This window comes from Periplaneta americana, chromosome 1, assembly GCF_040183065.1.
Source record: "Periplaneta americana isolate PAMFEO1 chromosome 1, P.americana_PAMFEO1_priV1, whole genome shotgun sequence".
NCBI lineage: Eukaryota > Metazoa > Arthropoda > Insecta > Blattodea > Blattidae > Periplaneta > Periplaneta americana.
The window spans coordinates 73,911,598-73,934,485 of NC_091117.1; the positions used below are offsets into that span (position 1 = coordinate 73,911,598).

Consider the following 22,888-nt stretch of genomic DNA (forward strand, 5'->3'; position numbering starts at 1 on the left):
ATCGGCTTAGGGTCACGGCCAGGCGCCCGCCCTATTCACTTTGGAGAGAGTCAATTCGAATGATAAGGAGGAAACCGCAGGAGTACAGTCTGACACGACAGTAACCGCTTTCCACGGGTTGAATGAATCAAAATACCAGCGAGAAGAGAATGTCGTATTTTGGAAATCCAGGATTCGATCAACAAGTTTGGTTAGAAATCTCTAGTGTTCCGCAGAGAACAAATAAAAACGGCAGAGTTTCTATTTTTTTCCCCCCACCAGGAGGTTCTTTTCCAATATTCTAACTCGCGGCAGTGTTTCAATCGTTCGCGATTTTTCGTACACCTCAATGAGTTACATAAATTTTCTAAATTTAACTGCATTCATAACTTTCAAAAGTTTCCAGAAAATTAATTTCAAACTAGAGTACCCATACGGAGTGTCCGAGAAGTGGGCGTACTCCTTTATTTTCATTACTATAATGGTTATGATCGATTGCTTGATATGGACAGTCACCTGATGGTTTAAGAGTCCAAAAATCAGTATGGACACCGTGATTGTCGTAGCACAGCTGAATTCTGTGCCATTTTCTGGCAGATATTTTGCGGAGACAATCCGAGGATCATGTGCGTGCATGAAGTTATCTTCCAAGGCTACTCGTAACTCTTCCGTTGTACGATACTGGTTATTACCGCCATTGCATAGTTATCAAGGTTACCAGCATGCCAACACAAATAAATGTTCACAAAATAAAGGGGGGAGGATACGCCCACTTCTCGACCACCGTGTACTTTAATGAAAGCAGTAGATATTTACAAAATATTAAGAACGACAGGGACATTTTATTTAAAAAAAATAGGGGACTGATTAACAAATTCTATAATTCATTTATAAAAATGTTATTGAATGAACATTATTTTATTTCCGCATTATGCATTCAAATAACTTTCTATGTCTTTATGCTGCAAAGGTAGATTTTTCTTCGTTGCCGTACATTTCTGACTTATTGATGAATGTAATCTATTTTCATCAAGAAGTTTAAAGTTACTAACTGTTATTAACGTATGACAGTTTGAAAAGGATTATAGGCCAAACAGTGGTACTTCGTAGAATTTATATTTATACTTGCACAGTAAAATATAAATCAAAATATCGTAGCAAAGTCTTGGCAAAGAATCTTCACAAAAAAGCGGGGCATTTCAGAGTTATGAAAAAAAATTTCGGGACAGCGAAACATTTATTGAACAGAAGAGACTAGGACATGTGGAACGTAAAACCATAAAAAAAAAATATATCGACAGCTTGCTGACATGAAACCTGTCCACGTTATTCCAAAGCCCATGAAGACATTCTTAAACACTGATTACCAGCAAGAGTGGGATGAAAACGAATTGATGCATCTCGCGCCAAATGATGCAATTTTTTATTTGGGCAAACTATCAAAACGATCGTGTGTTGGCACCATCAATCAGTGACATCGAACATAAGCCTATATAAAGTTTCTTGGGTCAAAATTGTCCCCAAATGTTGATTTTCTGTGAAGACCTGATTTGGGAATTTTGGATCCCCAGAATGATTATGTGACCAGTTTTTTTTTTCAATTCTGTTTAATATAAATTCAGGTCTGAAGGGGTTAATCTCCCCATATGATACATAAACCTTAACGTTGTCTATCAGCTGATATCTTTTGACACGAACTCTTCTCCCATTCACCATTCCTTATATGTAGCCTATGTATATTATATTGCTATTCACTAGCCCCACTACAATAGTGCAAATTAACAAATTAGGCCTACACCGAAATAAAAGGAATCAATCACTGCACTCACACACCTACTGGCACTTATGCCAGAAATAGTATCATATGTGTATATACTCGTATATTTTTTTATTGTTATTTATGTACAATGGCTGGAGAGGACATTCTGTGCGTATAAGACCTTAAAACGGCCTCTGGCTCAAAGCCAGAAATGTCAATAAACTACTACTGCTACTCTTTATGAATTAGACACAAGAGGTAATAATTGTATTGTAGGGTATATTTGAAAGGAATGTCTAGGAATAAGGACATATTCGTAATTGAATTATTTGTCTTATGTAAAATTAAAATCCCCTTTCTGAAATAGAAACTAATAAAGACAAAAACACTTCCTTATGTGTATTTTCAAATAATATGCAGTTTCCTTTTGGAAAGCAGTTCTAATATTCTTTAATTCCTTTGTAAGCTTGAACAGTTCAACATTTTCCATGTCTTTTCGTTTGAATAGCCATATACATGTTTCTTTAGACAAAGCTTATACATTACATAAAGGAGTTTTTGTACTCACCACTGATCTCGGGGATCCGGCAGCTTCCGATGAACTGAGATGAGGTCACTAACGTACTGATTGAACGCATTCTTCTGCCAGCCCTCGTCGACGAGTTTCTTGACGTCCGAGGACAGATTCGCAGGAAGTATCACAGGTTTTCCCATCTCACCGTATTGCACATTGTTCGAGTCCTCGTCAGGGTCTCTGGGCGGAACTAGCACACCCCCCACCCCCTGTTCGGGGCCCGCACCACCCTCCGGGCCCGCGGCCTGTGGAGCGTTGTCCTTTGCACTTCCCGAAGGCACCGCCGCAGGAGGTTCTTTCGCTGAACTCACTTCTGGAGACTTCTTGGACAGTCCGGCGGGGACAGGCAGGAGGGCGGAGTCTGGGTTCAGGGCATTGGAGTCTCCAGGCCTGGCGACGGGGTTGTTACTTTCGGCGGGGGTTCCCCGCTGTTCCGTGTACAGGAGGAAGGCGACGGTGAACCACGCCGTGAAGATGAGCAGTATCACCTTGAGCAGGAGAGAGCGGCGGCGGAAGAGCAGAGCCATGTTCACACTGGGGCGAGCGCGTGACTGGAACATATGTGAGCGCTGCAATGCGGGTCAGCTGCCCATGTTGGTCGACACAGATCAGGGGAGCTGCAAGCAAACCAGACGATTCTTAACATTACTACAAAATAATGCATCAAATAACATCAAAAGTAAAGTGAATACGTTTATATTGGACACCAATATCTTAAGGGCTTTCACTATGTTTGATGGAAGAAGAAAAAACAAAGTTTTTTTTCCCCCTTAAAGATAATCGTAAACCAAACTGTAAACTTTAAATAAAGAAAGAGACGTATTTCATGCTTTTACGTTTGCTCTCAATCTGTTTTATACATCCGTATTTATTTTTAATAATTATGAGAGACATTGGAGTAAACATATGAATACGAAACTTTTAGACGCAATGAAACAATTATATACCTACTGTAAATCCAAAAGTAAGCTTGGTAAAATATTGTATATGGATTTCCTGATTATAAAAGGACTTCGCCAAGGATGCTGTTTATCAACATTATACGAAGTATGAGTACATTTAGAAGCCACGTTTTCAAGCTGAAAGAAAAAAGTCAAAATATGGGTTTATTCATAGGAGACAAGTTTGGCGATGATCAATTGGACGGAGTTACGCAATAATAGACCAAGCGCCAAAAAAACCTGTTTCGAGATATTGGGCATTGAAATAAATTTGTTTTTTTTTTATAAAACATTTTATTCAAGAAGTATTACAACATTCATACTATTACAAAAATAGCACAAATAATACCATAAAAGGCTAACAGATTTTTAATAAGAGACCAGCATTTGAATTAATATTTCAAAACAAAATAAATAAATGAATTTTATGCAACACACGAATTTTTGCTTATAAATAGCAGCAAAATTCAGATATCGCATTCTTGATTTTTCCGAGTTAAATTAGCCTGCCTTCAACAGATTTGTGCAAATATCTCATTTTTTTTTCAAATTGTCGGTTGGTCTATTATTGCGAATCTCCGTCCAATTATTACTAATAACACAACATTTTTTATTATTTACGATATATGTGAAGAAAACTTTTGGAGGAGTACGAAAAGTAGGATATAAATATAAACATAATTAAAACAAAATACATGACAATTGGGATGTCCCATAAAATTTTATTTGCTGCGTCAGGTACAACAGACACGATCTGCCGATATGCCAGAGAATCTTTTCTCTCTTTCTCCCCTTCTCTTGACAATAGTACGCGGCTGGGAAAGGAAGCTACAAAATGTTGGTCACTTTTTTCCGAAATAAAGTCATATTACATACATGCCAGCAGTTTAAGTATTTAGGAATTACTGTCATAGTAGATAGAAATGTTACTACAGAAATCATTACGGTACGGTATAAGAAAAGAAAGTGTGAGTGAAAGTGTGAGATAAATTTTGTAAATAGTAAAGCCAGTGTTGAGAAAGTGTCAGTTAAATAGTGTAAATAGTAATCAGTGTTTGTCGAAGTGCTGGTGTTAGTATTATGTGGACAGTGCATAAAATGAACAAAGGAAAAGTGCAGAGATTAATTAAAGTTTAACGGGGTTATTAACCATGTCACGAAAGTAGTATACACGACAAGCTCGCCTGGATTGGCTCACCTAGCGAGTACACTTGAGCCATCCCTGTCGAGGGGGTTCTAACTCCAACACAGGAGGCCTGTGCCCGACATGGGACACCATGAACTAGCATTCATTCATTCATAAGAAAAGAAGAGGGAACTACATCAACTTAAAATGGTATGTTTAGATCTCGGGATTTTAGGCTCGTTTAGGGTAGGTTGAAACATACGTTCTTTATTGCACCTGGTCTTAGACAATATGATCGTTCGAAAGTTTCTCGTGTTTCATACAGTTAGGGATTTTTACATAAAGCTGTTGCAACCTATTTTATTCGAGCCTAAAAATCCGAGGTCTAGTTATGACACAAAAGTATGACAAAGGGAGTTAAAACTAAATTTATAAATCAATAGTACAAAGTGTAATATTGTTTGTACTGTATACGGTTCAGAAGCGTGAAATAAAGTAGATTTCTAAATTTATTATCAATTGAAATTCACTTTTGACATCGAGCAGTGGGGATATCCAGGAAATAAAATTAGTAACAGCGTGATTAGAGAATTAATGAACGTTGATCAATCCATTATAGGAGCTTGGTATCAAAGTTGGACGGTACCACTTTTGCTTTTTCTACAGGAGAGGCGAAAAAGTAGATCCTTGGAAACCAATGTCACCGTTATACGTACATCTTTTTAAACATTCTCATGGGTCATAGAAACATTTTTTCAGTCACAAAATGTGATTAAAATTAATATTCAGGTCGCAATTTAAGTTTAAAAAGTGGAGTTGTTCATCTCTGAAACTAAGTCCTGGAGTTGTCTGTTTTTGAAACCAAACGAAGCCATATTTAAAGTGAAATTGTCTACTTTTAAATCTAAGTCTCTTCTAATTCAGTTTCAAAGCAAATTTACGTAAAACTGTACTTACTTATCCACAAGCCGATTATATAAACAATCGGCCATGTTGGATTCGCGATGCGTAATGGGAAAAGATGGTAGAAATGTAGGCTTCTCATTGGTTACTGAAGGAATTGTCCTAATTTGAAACCAAGCCACAGTGGAGTTGTCTACATTTGGATTTTAAAGCCCATAATTAAGTGCTATTTTCGCTCTGTTCTGTCCGTTTTTGAACCTAAACAGTTCCAGAATCGCATTCAGCATACAAAATTCTACGAGAAACAATCGATATCTTGAAATCGCAAAAGAAATAAAATGGAGTTGTCTAACTTTTATACTAAGCTCCTGATATAAGAACACGACAAAATGATATGAACATTTCAGATGACGGATGAGGGATTACCTAAAACAATAAACGAATGGGTACCAGAAGAAATGAAAAACGTGGAGATTAAAAGTAACATAGCAGCAAGGTAGCTAGAATTGAATGAATTGTATCAACATATTAAAATGAGTTGAGTCTTGCATAAAACTAATCGCAAGTGCAAGATAAAACATATTATATTAAATAGTTAAGTTTATAAATTATATTAAAATTGTATATATATATATATATATATATATATATATATATATATATATAGTAAATTATAAAGTATGTAATGTAAGGCTTCAATGATTATATGTAATGTATATTTTTTTCGTTTTTTGTCTGTGAACTATAATAAATATCTGTATTTGTATTTTTAAAAAAAGTAACATAGCAGCAAGGAATTTGATAAGTATGAAAGACACAAAGCTGCAAAATAACGCCGTAATTTAGACCAAACTTTAATTACGTTAATTTCTCACTTCGTTTTAATTTGCACTTTCTTATATCGTTACTAGACCGCGAATTTTAAATTAAATGTCTATTTTTATCTCTAAAGATAAACTAAAACTAGTTAAATATATTCACATTTTATATACAATGCAAACGTTTGAAGCGATTTTATGGTGCCTAAAAAGCCCATTTTGCCCACTGAGATCAGTGTTTAAGCTTTTAGAGCCTACAATTGCATATTTCTATTTAGTACGTACTTATATATATTTTTAATTTTCAAGCAGCAGTGAAAGAGAATGTTTTGAATGGCATGGGGTGGTTATGGTTCAAATACCCGGTAATAGTTTGGTTGCAGGAATGAAGAAATTCCTGGAAGGTGTCTGGTTTTGTTGAGCATTTAAGCAGACAATAGGAACGTAATGAATCGGAAGGGTGTAATTCTCCCTAACGAAATCAGCATGGCAAACATTGCCAGATTTAAATATGCATCCATTGCTTAGGTATCATTAGGAAGAATTTTTTCACTTATAAAATAGTTCTGGCTAAGAAAAGGCAAAGTTTCACAATAGAAAATTAGAGAACAACGTTGTTATGTATTGCAATGCCAACTAAGAATAATGTGTTAATTGCAAATTAGGTTTTAAATTAATTACTTTAATTGCAATATGAACACTTATGTATTAGAAGCCTTAGAGCAAGGAGGTCGATGAATTCATTAAAAATAGCGTACCAGTATTCATAATTTAAGACTTAACAAATATAAAGTTTGTAACCGCAATATTTTTTTACTGATTTTGTCACTGTAACCGTAATGCTTAATACTCACTAATTATTATTTTTTTTTATAGTTACTGTAGTTTGTGTGGATAGAAATTACATTTTAGCTGTATAGAATAGTACTTTTAGATGCTTGAAATTGAACTTTTTAGATACCTAAAAGTATGTTTTAGTGTCTATTTTTATAAATACAGGACCTATTTTAGGTGCCTAAAAGGTAGTTTTTAAGTGTCTACAATTCCAACGTCTGATTATTATATTATTTTGTGATGTTTCACAAACGGAAGAATTTAACAAACATTTCCCGGGCTCAGAATGATATGGTTCTATCTGACATTTTTAGCAAAATTGAGATTTTTGTTGAATGGAATTCTGCTATTTCACAGAGGCTATCTACCATATAAAATAATTGTATGTTGATATCTCAATTATTGTTTGTGATAAACTTAGTTTGAAAAGGTTCTTATCTGTTTTATTAACAACCAAACTTTTAAAATGCTCCCCTGTAAAATTTACTAACACATTCTGAACCCTCGATTTGTTAAATTTGAAACAGATGACGTTCAATTTTTGAACGGTTTTAATAAAATTGTTTTCTTTGATGATCACGGAAAGTGTTAAATTTCCACTCCTTACCACTACTCGAAACCCCATCCATTAGATCTACAGCTTGACAATTGAATAAGAGATTAACCGAAACCCTTTAACTGTGCCATATTTTAAGGTCAAGTAATAGCTGCTAATACTGCGTTAAAACATTTATTATACTTTTGTCTTTACGTTTGCACTAAAGAAACAATTCATAAAAGAAAACAAATTCTGTTACACTGAATAGCGGTACCAGACTTCGTAATTTTCTTTTCCATCAACTTCTCTTTGTATAATGTATAATTTGATAAAACAGCATGCAGCACACTTCAAATGTCTGGTCTTTTATTATAACACGAAACTTACACAGGCTAAAAATTCCCATGCTTTAGGTGACACTGTACAAAGCAAAAGGTCGTTCCCATTTTGTTCTCATGTGTTTATACAATCTATTGTTCTCCCTTTTGCGAACACAGAAGACACATCGCAACATCTGTCGGATGTTATCTGTTCTGTAGGACGCTTTGAAATGAACATTGACGTTGCCCATTAACAATTGAAAGATACATTTGTTGCATGTTAAACTGTAAACTGCCTTTTACATTGTATTTATCAATAAAAGTGGCTGACCTACTTAACCTCCACACTTGTTGCAATCACCAGTGTTCTGTGTGCTTTTCACAGTAACAAAAAGGCAAGGGGTTATCTATTCTGGTAGAACAATTTTACAAACAGTGGAGTCCCATATGAGATACCATAAATTAAATTACATATAGGCCCCTACATTCTATTGCAGAGCTGAGCATGTGTTCAATACTACAACAAAGTTTAGATAATGCTTTGCATTGTTATTTTCAAATTTAAAGGTGATTAATGGCCATTTTAGGCGCACAGCTAACCAATTAATTCTGCCACTTTTTCCGCAGGAGATCTGAGTTTAAATATCAGAAAACATAAGGTAAAATTTGTGGTAAACAAAGCCTAGAATTGTTTTTTTTTTTTTTGTGATAGCGTTGTTTTCTGTGCTATTATTACTGGATCGTATATGATGACCAACAGTAGAAAGAAATATATACTAGGGCAATCGAAATGTGAAGGCAATATAGTTCGGCCTACTCTTTCACACTAATTTATTTAGGTTACTTTTGACATTACATACTTCAAATATAGTTTCTTGACATGTCAATAATACGTGGAAGACGGTGGACTCTATTTGCAACAGCATGTTTGGATATCTCTCTCACTGACCAATCTAGAGCCCTTCGGATGTCAACTTGGAAACCCAACTTGCAATAGTTCAGTATGGTAGGACTTCTCTCCCACAGTCTTCTTGTAATGCTCCAAAGCACTGAGTTGCATGTTTTTCTCTTGCAATTTGGATTTTTACGAGCACCTTTGTTCGTACCTTCAGGGCTGTATTATTGGCTACAAATCAGAAACATCTGCTGTATTTACAAAATATGGCTACTTCGAGACTTTCAATATTGCAAATGTATGAAACAATCGCTGCTCTATTACGTAGTACCGGTATATACAAGATTTCAATGGTCACCGCTAGGAGCACTAATTTAAGCATTGTTGTCATTACTTATGGAATGCCCTGATAGAGTGAACCGTAAGTAATGTCATTAATTTCAGGGGGTTACTCTTCGAGATATTTCAATCAAAAAAGTTCCGTACAATTTTGCTCTTTTTGTCTTCCTTTTCGAGACAAAATTAATTTAAATGAAACATTTCGGAAAGCCTTTGGTTTAATTCGCAATATACTCAGTCAATTTAAGAGAACAGTGTAATATGATAATAAATGATTGAAAGAATTTTAATTTTGTCCTTTAAATGTGCAGAAATTTGATACGAACAAATGTGGAATTTTAAAATGTGACATTTGTTTGGAACAATTTTCTGCACATACACTACTCTCTTAAATTGATTGAGAAAATTGGAAATTGAACCAATGTCTTTCCCAAAAGACGCTACGAAATGTTTCATATAAAAATGCCGAAAAGGAAACAAAAACGAGTAGAACAGCATTAAGCTTTTTTGTTTGAAATATCTCAAAGAATAACCCCCTGCAATGAATGGCATTACTTACGGTTCACTCTGTGTGTGTAATGTATAAATAAAGAGTGACAAAACGGCAACATGAAGTATTTAAACGTTCACCGTTGGAAAACAGATTGACAGGAGAGAATTTAATGCATTTATTTAATTTAGTACCTACATCATTAATTATTGTATACCATATTATACACGCAAATAGTTAAAACTATAGACTTGTTAAATGATAAATTTTTCACCTATTTTGTTATTTTTTGTTTTTATATGTGACGTATCTATAAATTACATTATGTTTTATTCAGCAGAAATGTGGACACTTTTCTTTACAATAACTTTATAATTTAAATATTGTTTATAGTACCCATTGTCTTCTGAAACTACAAATATAGCCTGGTTATCCGCGAACGGTACAGTATTTAGAGGTGAAATAATAATAATAATAATAATAATAATAATAATATTATTATTATTATTATTATTATTATTATTATTATTATTATTATTATTATTATTATTCTATTATCAGACAGTACATCACACTTGACGATGAATGTAAACACTTGATGTCTGATCAGTGTAATATGTAACTAGTTAGCGATGTATGGAATGGAGGGGGACAGTAACTAGCCACCCCACCCCATTATCTCCTAGCGTAGTTGCCTCATGAGTGATACCTTGGTTCAGACCTGCCTTCGAATAGTTGAATAAACAATAACAGCAATAATAATAATAATAATAATAATAATAATAATAATAATAATAATATTTACTTACAAATGGCTTTTAAGAAACCCGCAAGTTCATTGCCGCCCTCACATAAGCCCGCCGTCGGTCCCTATCCTGTGCAAGATTAATTCTGTCTTTATCATCATATCTCACCTCCCTCAAATCCATTTTAATATCATCCTCCCATCTACGTCTCGGCCTCCCCAAAGGTCTTTTATCCCTCCTGACTCCCAACTAATACTCTATATGCATTTCTGGATTCGCCTATACGTGCTACATGCCCTGCCCATATGAAACGTCTGAATAATAATAATAATAATAATAATAATAACATTAATTAAATGAATTTCTTAGCTTCATTCGTCCAAGAAAGACTAAGTACCATGTTCCTGTTTATAACCTTATCATTATCAAGATGTTTTTGTGACGTGGATTATCAAGGGTGGTCAAAAACTGCCCTCCAAATTAAACTTAAATATATTACTTCTAGTGTAACAAAACTTGTATTATTATATTACTGTATTGTCATTGAACAATTACATTCCTTTTTGAAGATTTACAATACGTTCAATTAAATTTTATCATCAAACATTTTTACATTAGTTTAAAAAATGCATATCAGTTTTTCATTCCTGCGATTCTACATCATTTTTTTTTTCGCAAAATGCTCCAGCACACACAATTTTCTTATCTGATAATATTACATAAATTAAGACCACAATTTCCACAACTGAATTGTTTTATTGATATTACGAATATCTTTCTTGTTTGCAACTAGAACTTGTAATAGAACTGGATTCACCTTCATCAACCACTTGTGTATCATCATAATCACTGCCCTGTCTTTCTCCAATTCCACCGGTATATCAGTTTCCAATAGCATTATAATCTGACTTTCACACAAAATATTAGGCCTACTATTATCCACAAAATAATTCATGTTTATTTTCTGTATCTCTGACTACAACTAGATTTGAATAAATACCAATGAAGAAAGTACCAATTTGCCAATTCAAGCTTCCACACTGCAAGAAACTAGTAAAGTGAAGAATTGAAACAATCAACGACTTCAAGGGCATTGAAAACAGATACAAAAATGGACAAAAATTACAAAACTCAAACTTGAAAATGTTTAAAAGTTTAGGTCACATGAAATACCAAGGTTGAGTAAAATCTGTTGGCGTAGGCTTCCGCGGCTGCCGTTCACAGGTTATGAGTTCCCGGGTTTGTACCGCATTGTCTCAGTTGCTAGAGGAAAAGGCTGGTTCACAATAAACGGGGAACGAGAACTTGAACAAGAATTGGAAACGGAGGACGTGAAAGTGAAGATTATTATTCACAATCAACCAAGAACGGAAACCGTTATGCATATCGATATGTATGACAATAACGATATGTAAAGTAGATATGCAATCTGATGTTATATGTGTATATTTGACCAATGACGTTCTCTCATGAGAACAAACCAGCCAACACAAACACAGGTTAACCAACTTCAGAATTTATGACAGAGAATATTTAAGAATTAAATTCACGTGGTAATCTGGTCACATATACACGTTAGCAAATAATGAAACTGATTCTACTGAATTTCCGAGTTACTTAGAAACCATGCATGAAGAAGAAATTGTCATGGCCTCCGTGCTATAAAATACACGACAATCAAAAGGCTTTATCACGGCAACAGAATGAATCTAGTAGACTGTGATCGGAAACGAGAACGGCAAAGTTGAAACTAGAACAACCTCACGTTACCGTTCCCGGGCTCCGGCAAGCTTCTCGTTAATTATGAATGCTCACATTTAAATATATACATTTTAACAATTTTTTCGTTCTCGTTCTGGTTCTCGTTTCCGCTTTATTGTGAACCAGCCTTAACGACCACAGCAGGATGGTCGAAACGTTAGCTCTAGCAACTGAGACAATAGAGCACAAGCGCGAAAACTCACAATCCTTGAGTAAAATCTGCCCATCAACAAATACTTCAATTATTTATTAGTATGTTATATATTTCAAAACTAAAACACATCAAAATGTATACACTTATACATTATCATGTTAGAGACAAATAGAGGGAGAGTGAAAACAGTGAGAATTAATTTATTGCAAAAAAATTTAGATAATAAAGTGAGTGGGAAATTTTTGCCCAACCTTGGTAATGCTCGGGGTTTCTTAATAAACACACTTATATTGAAGCAGGTTTTCTGGAGAAGACGTATTAAAAAGGCCAACGTTTGATTTGGGCTATAGCGCCATAGCAAAGATGAGTAAGAAACAGATCCTATTGGAATATTGTGATTTAAGAAATGACCTTAATATTTATTTACTTATATACTCATTTATTTGCCTATTTATTTAATTATACAAGTATTTCGCTCTTTAATTATTTAACCTGGTAGAGATGAGGCCAACAGGCCTTCTCTTCCCCTATGCCAGGAGATTGAATGAATGAATGAATGCTAGCCGTGATATCCCATAACCCTCTTAAACTTTAATTAGTCTCAGAACTTTGTTCTTTGTTCATTTTATACACTGTCTCCATATACTAACACCAGCACTTTCACAAACACTGATTGCTATTTACACTGTTTAACACTTTCACAACACTGACTTTACTATTTACAAAATTTATCTCACATTTTCACAAATACTGACTTTACTTTTTACAATATCATAACACTGATTATGTTATCTATTTACAATGACCTTTCCTAGTTCTTTCCACAAAACTCTGTACTTTGTTGTCCTCGGCCATTGTTTCCCCGCCTCTTTGGCAAACATGTCAGACCATTTGAGCCGTGGTCTTCCCTGTCCTCTCTTTCCGACGGTGGGATCCCACATCGTGACTGCATGGGTTCATCTTGTCCCACTCAGGTCCACTTCGTTGCCGTGGCTCGTCCTGCTGCGTCAGTCTTTGTAATGTTTCGTTTGTCATTCTGTCTCTAGCGTGATGCCCAGTATTTTTCTTTGCATCTTCTCTGGCATACTTGAGCGTTGTCTCTCGGACAATGTCCAAGTTTGGCAGCCGTATAGCAAAACTGGGATTATACATGTCTCTAGTGCCTCGAACTTGACCTTGCGGTTCATTGTCTTGTTCATCCATATGAACTTCATTACAATTACAATATTACAAATACAATTAAAATTACAATTAGGCTACAATTAATATTAAATTTACAATTACAATAAAAATCTAAGTACTACAACATTATTTGAATAATAAGGACCAGACAATTTAATGTAGAAGTTAAGAATATAGAAATAATTATTTATCGAGGTACAAATTAAATTAGAATAATAAATTATATTTCGATGAAATTAACGGAGATTGAAATATTTTATGTCAATAACAGATAACTATTTATAAGAAGTCATGCTGAACAAGTCTCAATTACTGACCGAGTGCCTAGTAAGTTGGCGTTTGAATTGAATCTTACTCGCATTTCGACAGTCTCTGATGCTAGCAGATAGCGAATTCCAGGGTCTTGGCAGGGCTATTGTGAAAGAGATGAGTACGAGAAGATACGATGTGATGGTATTGTTTGTATTGTTTGGAATCTGAGTAAAAATAACTATTAAATCGGAGTCATTACATTAAGAGAAGGTAATTCCACATCAAAAAGTGATGAAACGGAAACCTTTCCCACAATCTCGAAGTTGGAAATGTCGAAATAAGAAAAACAAAAATCAGACTTGAATGGAGTCTTCAACCCACTTTCAAGGTATTGCAGCTTTATTTTGGGTTAAGAAAGTTTTTAGAGAAACAGATACATGGGGAAAAAGAGATATAAGTTTCCATTTGCACCCCATCCCTTGGGCAACGTTTCGAGTCTGGTTACATTGCAAAGGATGAACTACACAACTGATGAAGCTGTTAAAACAACAGAAAGGAGAAAATAAAAAAGTTGTCGAATAGACTGAAGCTTCTTATCACATTTCTGTAATTGGCTCTCGCTCTCTCTCCGAGAGCGTCGGGACGCGGATATAACGATGCATTAAAACAACTCGAGGGCAATGAAAGACCACTCGGTGCCGCGCCGCGCCGCGCCGTAACGACGTCTGCCGCGTGCAGCAAGCGCGCAAGTCCGTCGCTATGGAGACGCTTTCAATCGTCGACTTCGCGTTCGAACTTCTAGCAGCTCTGCTTCATTTGTTTACTTCTACCTAGTAACAGCAGCAGCAGCAGTCATAATGGTTAGGGACCGTATTCGTCCCAGAGCGTACAGAGACAGGGTTAATATTGTTCATAGACTATATTGGCGTGACGTCAAGTTTCGTGCGCGATACGGGTAGGCCTACACTGACGTTCAAAGATACCAACTCTACTAATCGATAGCGATCGATAATTTGTTGGTGTAAATGTGGCTTTTTTAGTTATTACTTCTATGAATAGATGGCGAAGATAATAGTCAGTGTTGCCAATCGTACATAAATATACCCGCATTACAGAATTGAATTTTTCATACCACTTTACTGATTGTAAAACAATACTAACGAGACATTTTATTTTTACTAACATTTCTAATAATAACCTGGCTATACCTTTGGATTAACGGTTGAGAACCATAAACACTGTTTTTTACCCCCTTCCACGACCGAAGTTTCATGATACTGACGTAAAATACAAGCAAATCACTTTACTATAGTCGCGACGCTGTTATTCCCGGCGTGACTCCTCCTCTTTGCTTACGCCTTAGGAAGTGAAGGCTCTCTGAAGTCTAGGTAGGTAGTATCGTTCGCCATTTTTGTTCTTTCGTTGCCGAGCTACCAGACGAGGAATTATTTGCCATACCGTTAAACATTATCATGTCGTAGCTCCTATGATAATAAATCAAACGCACTGTAATTCAGCAAATAATTGAGAGGCAAATAACGTCCCTGTGTGCTTTCTGTAAACGCCAACGAAAGAGCCAAAATGGCGGGCGATTATATTAAGTATTTATCGAGCCTTAGGAAATGCAGAAAGTCATCATCAGCGAATCACAAGACGCACACGTTTAAATGTAGCCGACCTACAACGTGATTGGCTGCAAGAAATAAGAGCGACGGGACTATAGGTATAGGAGGGAAGAAAAGTAGTTCATCCATTTACGTAAAGTAGGAAATATGACGATTTTAAGTTTGATAATTTTCATTGGGGTTTTCTTTAATCAAAATACAGTACAGGATTAATAATAAGTGTTTTTACTCACGAACTGAGCTATCCATTCGGACGTATTCATTATGCAGTGTATATTATACTGTCTACAGCACATTAGCGTACAATATATAGAGTGAATTTAAATTGAAAAATAAAATCAAATATGGATTATTTAAACACATTTTTGAAAATGGTGGCCGTTCATTTCGATAATGGCTTCAGTTCTTTTGTGCTTATTATCTCACTGTAGACTATTGTACCAAATTCCAATTTCTAGTTTCGTCCTTCTTACCTGTAACTTAGGGTATGTTGAAATAATTCTGTAGCTACTCTATAAAAGAGTACCTTACGTACTGTAAATTCAATCTTCACTTCTGCCCGATCCGAAAAGATAAAATTACTCAGACATGCTATCTACTGTCCGTCCAAACGGCTATGTCGCAGGATCGTAGAATGGAGGCAAATCACTTAACGAGGCCCTATTATTTAAATTATTTTAAACAGTTGTATAATATTCCGTGGACATCCAGTTCCTCACAGAAAATGTTTTCAGAAAAGAACTAAGACAGCCCACCCACTAGCCATATAGAGTGGCGATCAGAAGCAGATGGGGGAAACCAGTATGCGACGTAAGCAAACGGACGCACAGTATCTGTGCGAAAATATGATTCAATAATGAATGCTATTTATTCACTGGAAAACGCAACCATATTTCTGGAACGCACTATACTCACTAAATCACTGCATATGCGCCCTTGGTTCTGTGCGGTTGGACTTCATTAGTAGAAGGGGTAAGCGGGAAGTACATTCAAAGACTCAGGTACAATAAAAATTGAAGTAAAAATAAAATTATGACCCTGTAGGTTTACGTGGAAACCGCTGATCTTGTAAATTATGAGAATAATTTATACTTTATCTACATAATAATTTTCCTTGGCACATTTTTAACTGCCTCAATAATGGTGCCATCTATTGAGAACTAGCGGAACTCTTTCAAAGTTTGTCAGTTCTTTTACATTTTTGGTTCCTTCCTTTCTTCCACCTAACCAGTATAAAAATACACAGAAAATGTTATAACTAGGCCTAACACAATATAGAGAAAATTAAATAATAATAATAATACTAATAATAATAATAATAATAATAATAATAATAATAATAATAATAATAATAGAAAGACTAAATGTAGATGTGTTGAGATACAAGTAATTCTAAGAGTTTTATTACAATTTAGTGTTAAATAAGATAATTTGGACCAAATGAATTATTAACATAATGAAGAAAAATTGATATAATAAAAATAAAAATCATATTCTAGAAAAGCAATATTTGAACAAAGATCCAATTTTATAGACGGACATATCGGTATATTTACTATCTCTTTGTGTATTTAATTTGCTAGCAGTAGTTAACTCTCTGTTTCAGACATAGCTAGCACCAATTCGTGAGCTCCGTAGGGTAAGTTACTCGTAGCTAGGGTGACCAACTATACCGTATTTTCCGGGAATCCCCGCTAATAAGTTTTGATCCTTCCGGCTCCCATATTGGTCTCTAAATTCTCCCGTATTTTTCTCGGTCACTCAAAATCACGATCGCCAATTTTAATGCAATCTAATAATAATAACTGCCAACTATATCTAGATGTGAACTTATATTAATTTCTACAGCTTAGTAGGTACCAATCAATACAATTCAGTTCAGATGATCCTCTAATCTTTGGTATTATTGTATGCACATATTATTGTATGAAGTTTTCTCTTTTTTTCAATTTTCTTAGCAAAATTTTTAGTTTTACATAAAAAAAAATATAAATCTTTCCATCAATGAATTCAGGCTTCACACCCCAAAAAATTGCGCTCAATTTGTCTTGAGCAAGACTGCCGAATTTTTAGGATCAGAAGTTGTTCACCCTACTTGTAGTTTTTATTTAATCATTCACTTTCTCTAATTCAGCGAATTTTACAATTCACGTCACTAGAAGGTTCTGTCTATTCAGTAAATAAATATCAATCAAATGATAAGTTAGTTGAGTGACTTGTTTTCATTGTCCATTTGTTAGTCTATTGTGTGGTATTGTTACATTACAGTAGAATTTGTGTGAGTTGTCTGAAACGTTACCGGGTACGTAATTCTTGCAAAAGGATGTTTTCTAATTTTGTGGCGAAATCGTAGTGTGTGGTGCCAATTTAGTGTTTTAAAACTATTACTACTACTACTGCTACTACCATTATTATTATTATTATTATTATTATTATTATTATTATTATTGTCCACACCTGTGGAGTAACAGTCAGCGCGTCTGGCCGCGAAACCAGGTGGCCCGGGTTCGAATCCTGGTCGGGGCAAGTTACCTGGTTGAGGTTACTTCCGGGGTTTTCCCTCAGCCCAATACGAGCAAATGCTGGGTAACTTTCGGTGCTGGACTCATTTCACCGGCATTATCACCTTCATTTCATTCAGACGCTAAAAATCTAGATGTTGATACAGCGTCGTAAAATAACCCAATAAATAAATAATAATAATAATAATAATAATAATAATAATAATAATAATAATTATTATTATTATTATTATTATTATTATTATTATTATTATTTACTTGCAGTCTTTTTTTTTTCTATAGCAACTTTATAAATATGCTCATATACTGTTTTCTGTAGAAGTCTAGAATTAAAGATACTTATTTGATCACTAAGATATAAGGATACAGTAATATACATAAATAATATTTATCCATTTTAATTATGTAATGTGGACTTTACATCATTAATAAAAATGTTGTAAATACATTCATTACACAATTAGTTAGGTAATGATACTTTTATTACTAGTTAGATGAAGATACTGTTATTACCTACCTGGTTGCGTAATATGAACCCCACATTAAATTGAATTAAATGGAATTGATTTTATTTATTATAAATAAACATTAACAATATGTCCACAATTTGTTATTGACCCTGTTAATTTCTTCACTTCGCGATGCAGAATTTGCATCATTTTCAATACCTGAATCCTTGTCTGAACTCATTTTAACAATGTTTATTTCTGCTAATAACGCTGTTCTCTTATAAACAGAAACCTATCGTTTTCAAAAATAATAAAACAAATATGAACGAATCGTTTCTAGCAGGAATAAACTAATAATATACATTCGCCTCTTCACAAAAGACATATTCAAAACTAATAAAAATAATATAATTACATTTATAAAAAAATAATTTTTTATCAAAATGGATAAGACGTTGCATGATATAGTCTACTTATCGTAACTTCATATTACAAACCTCGACTGGTTATCAAACTTGTGCTGTAATATAAAATGTTACGATAGTCATATCGTAAATAACTATTGTCTATCTCTGTATGAATATTTATTTCACTATTTGTTTTTGTGTACCTTTATTCCGATTTTAGTGATCACTGCCAAAGAAGCACATGGGATCTTATAGCACGTTCTTCCTCACGAAACACGCGCTACTGTTTCTAAGTGCTATTTGAAGAGCGCCGCGTAAAAGTTGTATGAATGCCCAAAATGAGGACGGAATCCCAAACAAGACCAGCAACAAGCAGGATCGTTTAGTGAAGGAAATCGATACGATACCGAAGCACCATCTCATAACAGTTGTTCGAGACCTATAGATTGTGTTATATGTGAGGCATTATTGTTTTAAACGGCACTTAGTACTGCGAAACTTCCAGGGGGGAAAGAAGCTGAGACTTCGAAAAGAAAATAACCAGTGCGGAATGTTCATCTGTATGAATGTAGAAACGGAGCGGAAAGAGAGACAGGGGAAAATGATGGTAAAGACCACTGTTGGTGGGTTGCAAGAACGCATTTATTCCTTCGTTAGCCGCTAACGGACCAATAAGTTTGAAAGACGCGTTCCAAGAAACATCTTTAGTGTTGTTGATCCGTTAAAGGATTCACTAACTTAGAGCTCTGATTTCCCTCCTATAATAATATTTATTACTCCGTTAGACAGTCATCTTAAGTACATCTTGTGTATTGGCGAATAGTTTAATATATTTTGATTCATCATAACGTTACCTGTGTGAGATTCAGGCATGCGACATTTTGTATAATAGGCCTATAGATACACGATATTAAAATAATATTGCATATCGATGACTAAGAAGTGATACCTCGTATCTGTACATTTGCAGGTAAATAAAAAACTCCGAAATTATTTTCTAAGAATAGACGAACTTCTTATATATGTTTCTGCTTTGCAAGATCTTCTATTCGAGAGCAAAATATTAGTACAATGTCCAATTTTGTGCACACAATAATAATGTAGTTAATCTAAATAATAATAATAATAATAATAATAATAATAATAATAATAATAATAATAATAATAATAATAATAATAATAATGTGGTTAAACTAAATTACCACTTTTGTAGATAGAGGTATCTGTTCTTAGTCATCGATATAGGCTATGATAATTTGATTACTTGTTTATTTATTTACTTATTTAATTATTCATTAATTCTTCGATAATTTGTTACTGTTGTTCCAAGGTATTTGAATTTTTCCACCTCTTCGAAAGATAAATCTCCAATTTTTATATTTCCATTTCGTACAATATTCTGGTCACGAGACATAATCATATACTTTGTCTTTTCGGGATTTACTTCCAAACCTATCGCTTTACTTGCATCAAGTAAAATTTCCGTGTTTTCCCTAATCGTTTGTGAATTAACACATTCACGTCATCCGCATAGACAAGAAGCTGATGTAACCCGTTCAATTCCAAACCCTGTCTGTTATCCTGAACTTTCGTAATGGCATATTCTAGAGCGAAGTTAAAAAGTAAAGGTGATAGTGCATCTCCTTGCTTTAGCCCGCTGCGGAAAAGCATCAGATAGAAACTGGCCTATACGAACTCTGCTGTAAGTTTCAATGAAACACATTTTAATTAATCGAAGAAAATGTCTTACTAACAATAAAAAAGGCTAAATTAGTGCAACAGAAAATCCAATTTTGTGCATATACCTCTTTTAAGCGAGATAAAGATGGGACCGATGGCGGGCTTATGTGAGGGCGGCAATGAACCTCCGGGTTCCTTAAAAGCCGTAAGTAAGTAAAGATTAAACTTGCTCAGTACAGAAGAGAGTGCAGTTAACTCCTTCAGAACACTTGGTACTAGCACATCGCGTCTGCGCAGTCGGTATAGTAGCTTTAAAATTTATTCGCAGCGGGTCTTGGGTGCGAGAGTGGGAAAGTGTGCAATACATAATCGATAATGAAGAGGGAAAATGAAAACTCATTGCACCCTGAACGTAACTGAGAGCTTCCATTAAGCTGGGGTAAGCCTCGGGAAGGACAGTGTTTTCTGAGCTCGAAATAAGGTCAACCGAAATAACATATGCGCGTCGGGACACTTGAGAGCTTGACAATAAGGGCGGCGCACTCGGGGTTGTACAACCCGCCCGCCATAGAGCTGATGCTTCTCACTCGAGCACAACGGCATCAGGACAAGCAATACATTTTATGAGTATTGAAAGTTGCACTAAACAAAATAACAATTTCAAATGAATGACATAATAATTAATGATAATACAAATTTATTGACAGAACAAAGATACATATTTTTGTATATAAAACTTCTCTTCAGCACCTCCAGAAAGAGTACACATTCGTTCTCAAGGGTAATTTCACAAAATTTTAAAATAAAATATATTTTATTAATCAGCAGAATATAAAGTAAAAATACAAAAAGATATACACAGATATTACAATAATATAAGCCTTATATTTTCTTCCTAAACAATTTTCATTATTATTATTTTTAATAAAGAGCATTAGAAAATTGAATGTTTGGATATGTATAGGCTACTGTTTTCGTTGAAAGAAAAATCCTAATGTAAACACAAGCACGTTGCTGTCATATCCGTGATTGTCTGCCAGTCGAAATACTCACATGACGCAGGAAAATATAGTTCCATATTTGGAAACTATAATCCTGTATTATTTGAAAATAAAAAATTGAATTCTAGTTGTTAAATACGGTGGAACACACTTATATGTAAAACACTATGTAAAAGAAAACCTAATTTTATATCATGTTATTTACTATGAACGCGGATGAATACCAAGAGTAATACTGAAGTAGTCAGTTCTTGTAACAAGCTGGCGTCACTTGAGCTCGTAGTTCACGTAAGCTGGCTTCTGCATCCTAGAAGGAATAACTCCTTTGTCCGGCAGCGATTGACCCTACAAGTAAGTTTAAAATAATTTAATTACAGTAATTATGAAGTAAGAGTTTCCTAAGCTAAGTAATGCATAGTAGTGAGGTTAGGTCTACTTGACGAGAACAGGAAATGTTTAACTTGAAACAGAATGTACAACAGTGGGCGGGAGAATCTATGGCGCCAAGCTGCGGCCAATGAAGCCTCACTTCAGTCACGTGCTATTGTTTACTTTAGGATTTTTCTTAAAGCGAAAAGATTATAGCTGTTATCATGTTATTGAATCTTGGGCCGAAGTTACTGGTGTGAATATAAGTTAAAGTTTTGGGCACATTGAGGTATCTCAAGCATATGTTGTCTGATATTTTAGTTTTATATTTATGTAAATACAAATTAAATATAATTCGCATTTTGTGTACGAAATTCAATGATACATTGTTATACATTTGATGGATATCGAATACTTTAAATTCAGAATACAACAGTTCTGAAGGATAATCAAGAGATTTATTAAAATATTTATTTGTATTATTCTTTTCTGTAGCAGTGTTACTGACATGACGGAGGTACTGCAAGCACTACCCCAACCTATAATACCATATTGTAATATACCTATAGTTTCTACTAATGCGGAGTAAATCAGTCGTAAAATATGGATACTCAAGTAATTTCGTAGGATAACAAAATAGTGAATAGTTTTTCTTAATTTATTGCAAAGAAAAAGAATATCGTCGTTGTTCCTGCAATAACTCCTATGCGCAAAATATACTATTTTTCAGTAGGAAGAAAAAACACATTTATTCATCCTATGGCAGCCGTACATTGAAGACTGTGAATTCTTACATTTTCGAAACAAAGAAATACGCAAACACACCCCTACAACAGGCGGCGATATCAAAATGACGCCAGTATCTAGTAGGCTCTGATGATGGTGTACAGTACACACCGAAACAGCTGTAAGCCACACGTGCTTATATAACTAACACTAGTAAGTTTGTCAATTTTATCAATCATTTAAAAAAAAATATAATTACATATAGGAGTTTTTATTATTTGCTGTATCACTACTTTAGTTATTCAATAGAGTAGAAATCTGAAAATCGATAAATATGTCACATCTGTTATTGCAGGAACAACGATGATATGTATATCTCAACGTAAGTGTTGGTCTATTATTATTCCCAGATACTTAACTGGAGGAAGTTCATTTAGAATAGGACAGTTACAATAATTTATTAGAAGAACAATTAGATGTATGAATTTTTAAATACAA

The 22,888-nt window shown here is 34.5% G+C and overlaps 1 protein-coding gene across 3 annotated transcripts in view; it reads right to left on the bottom strand.

Moving 5' to 3' along the window:
* The window catches only part of Pgant9 (polypeptide N-acetylgalactosaminyltransferase 9), a 1,578,943-nt gene that overhangs the window by 476,819 nt on the left and 1,079,236 nt on the right, over positions 1–22,888 (bottom strand). For all 3 annotated transcript variants that reach the window (XM_069821982.1, XM_069821989.1, XM_069821973.1), the window contains exon 6: positions 2,307–2,929. In XM_069821982.1, the coding sequence (XP_069678083.1) occupies positions 2,307–2,872 (566 nt within the window). In that variant the 5' untranslated portion in view covers positions 2,873–2,929. The remainder of the gene's footprint in view (positions 1–2,306; positions 2,930–22,888) is intronic.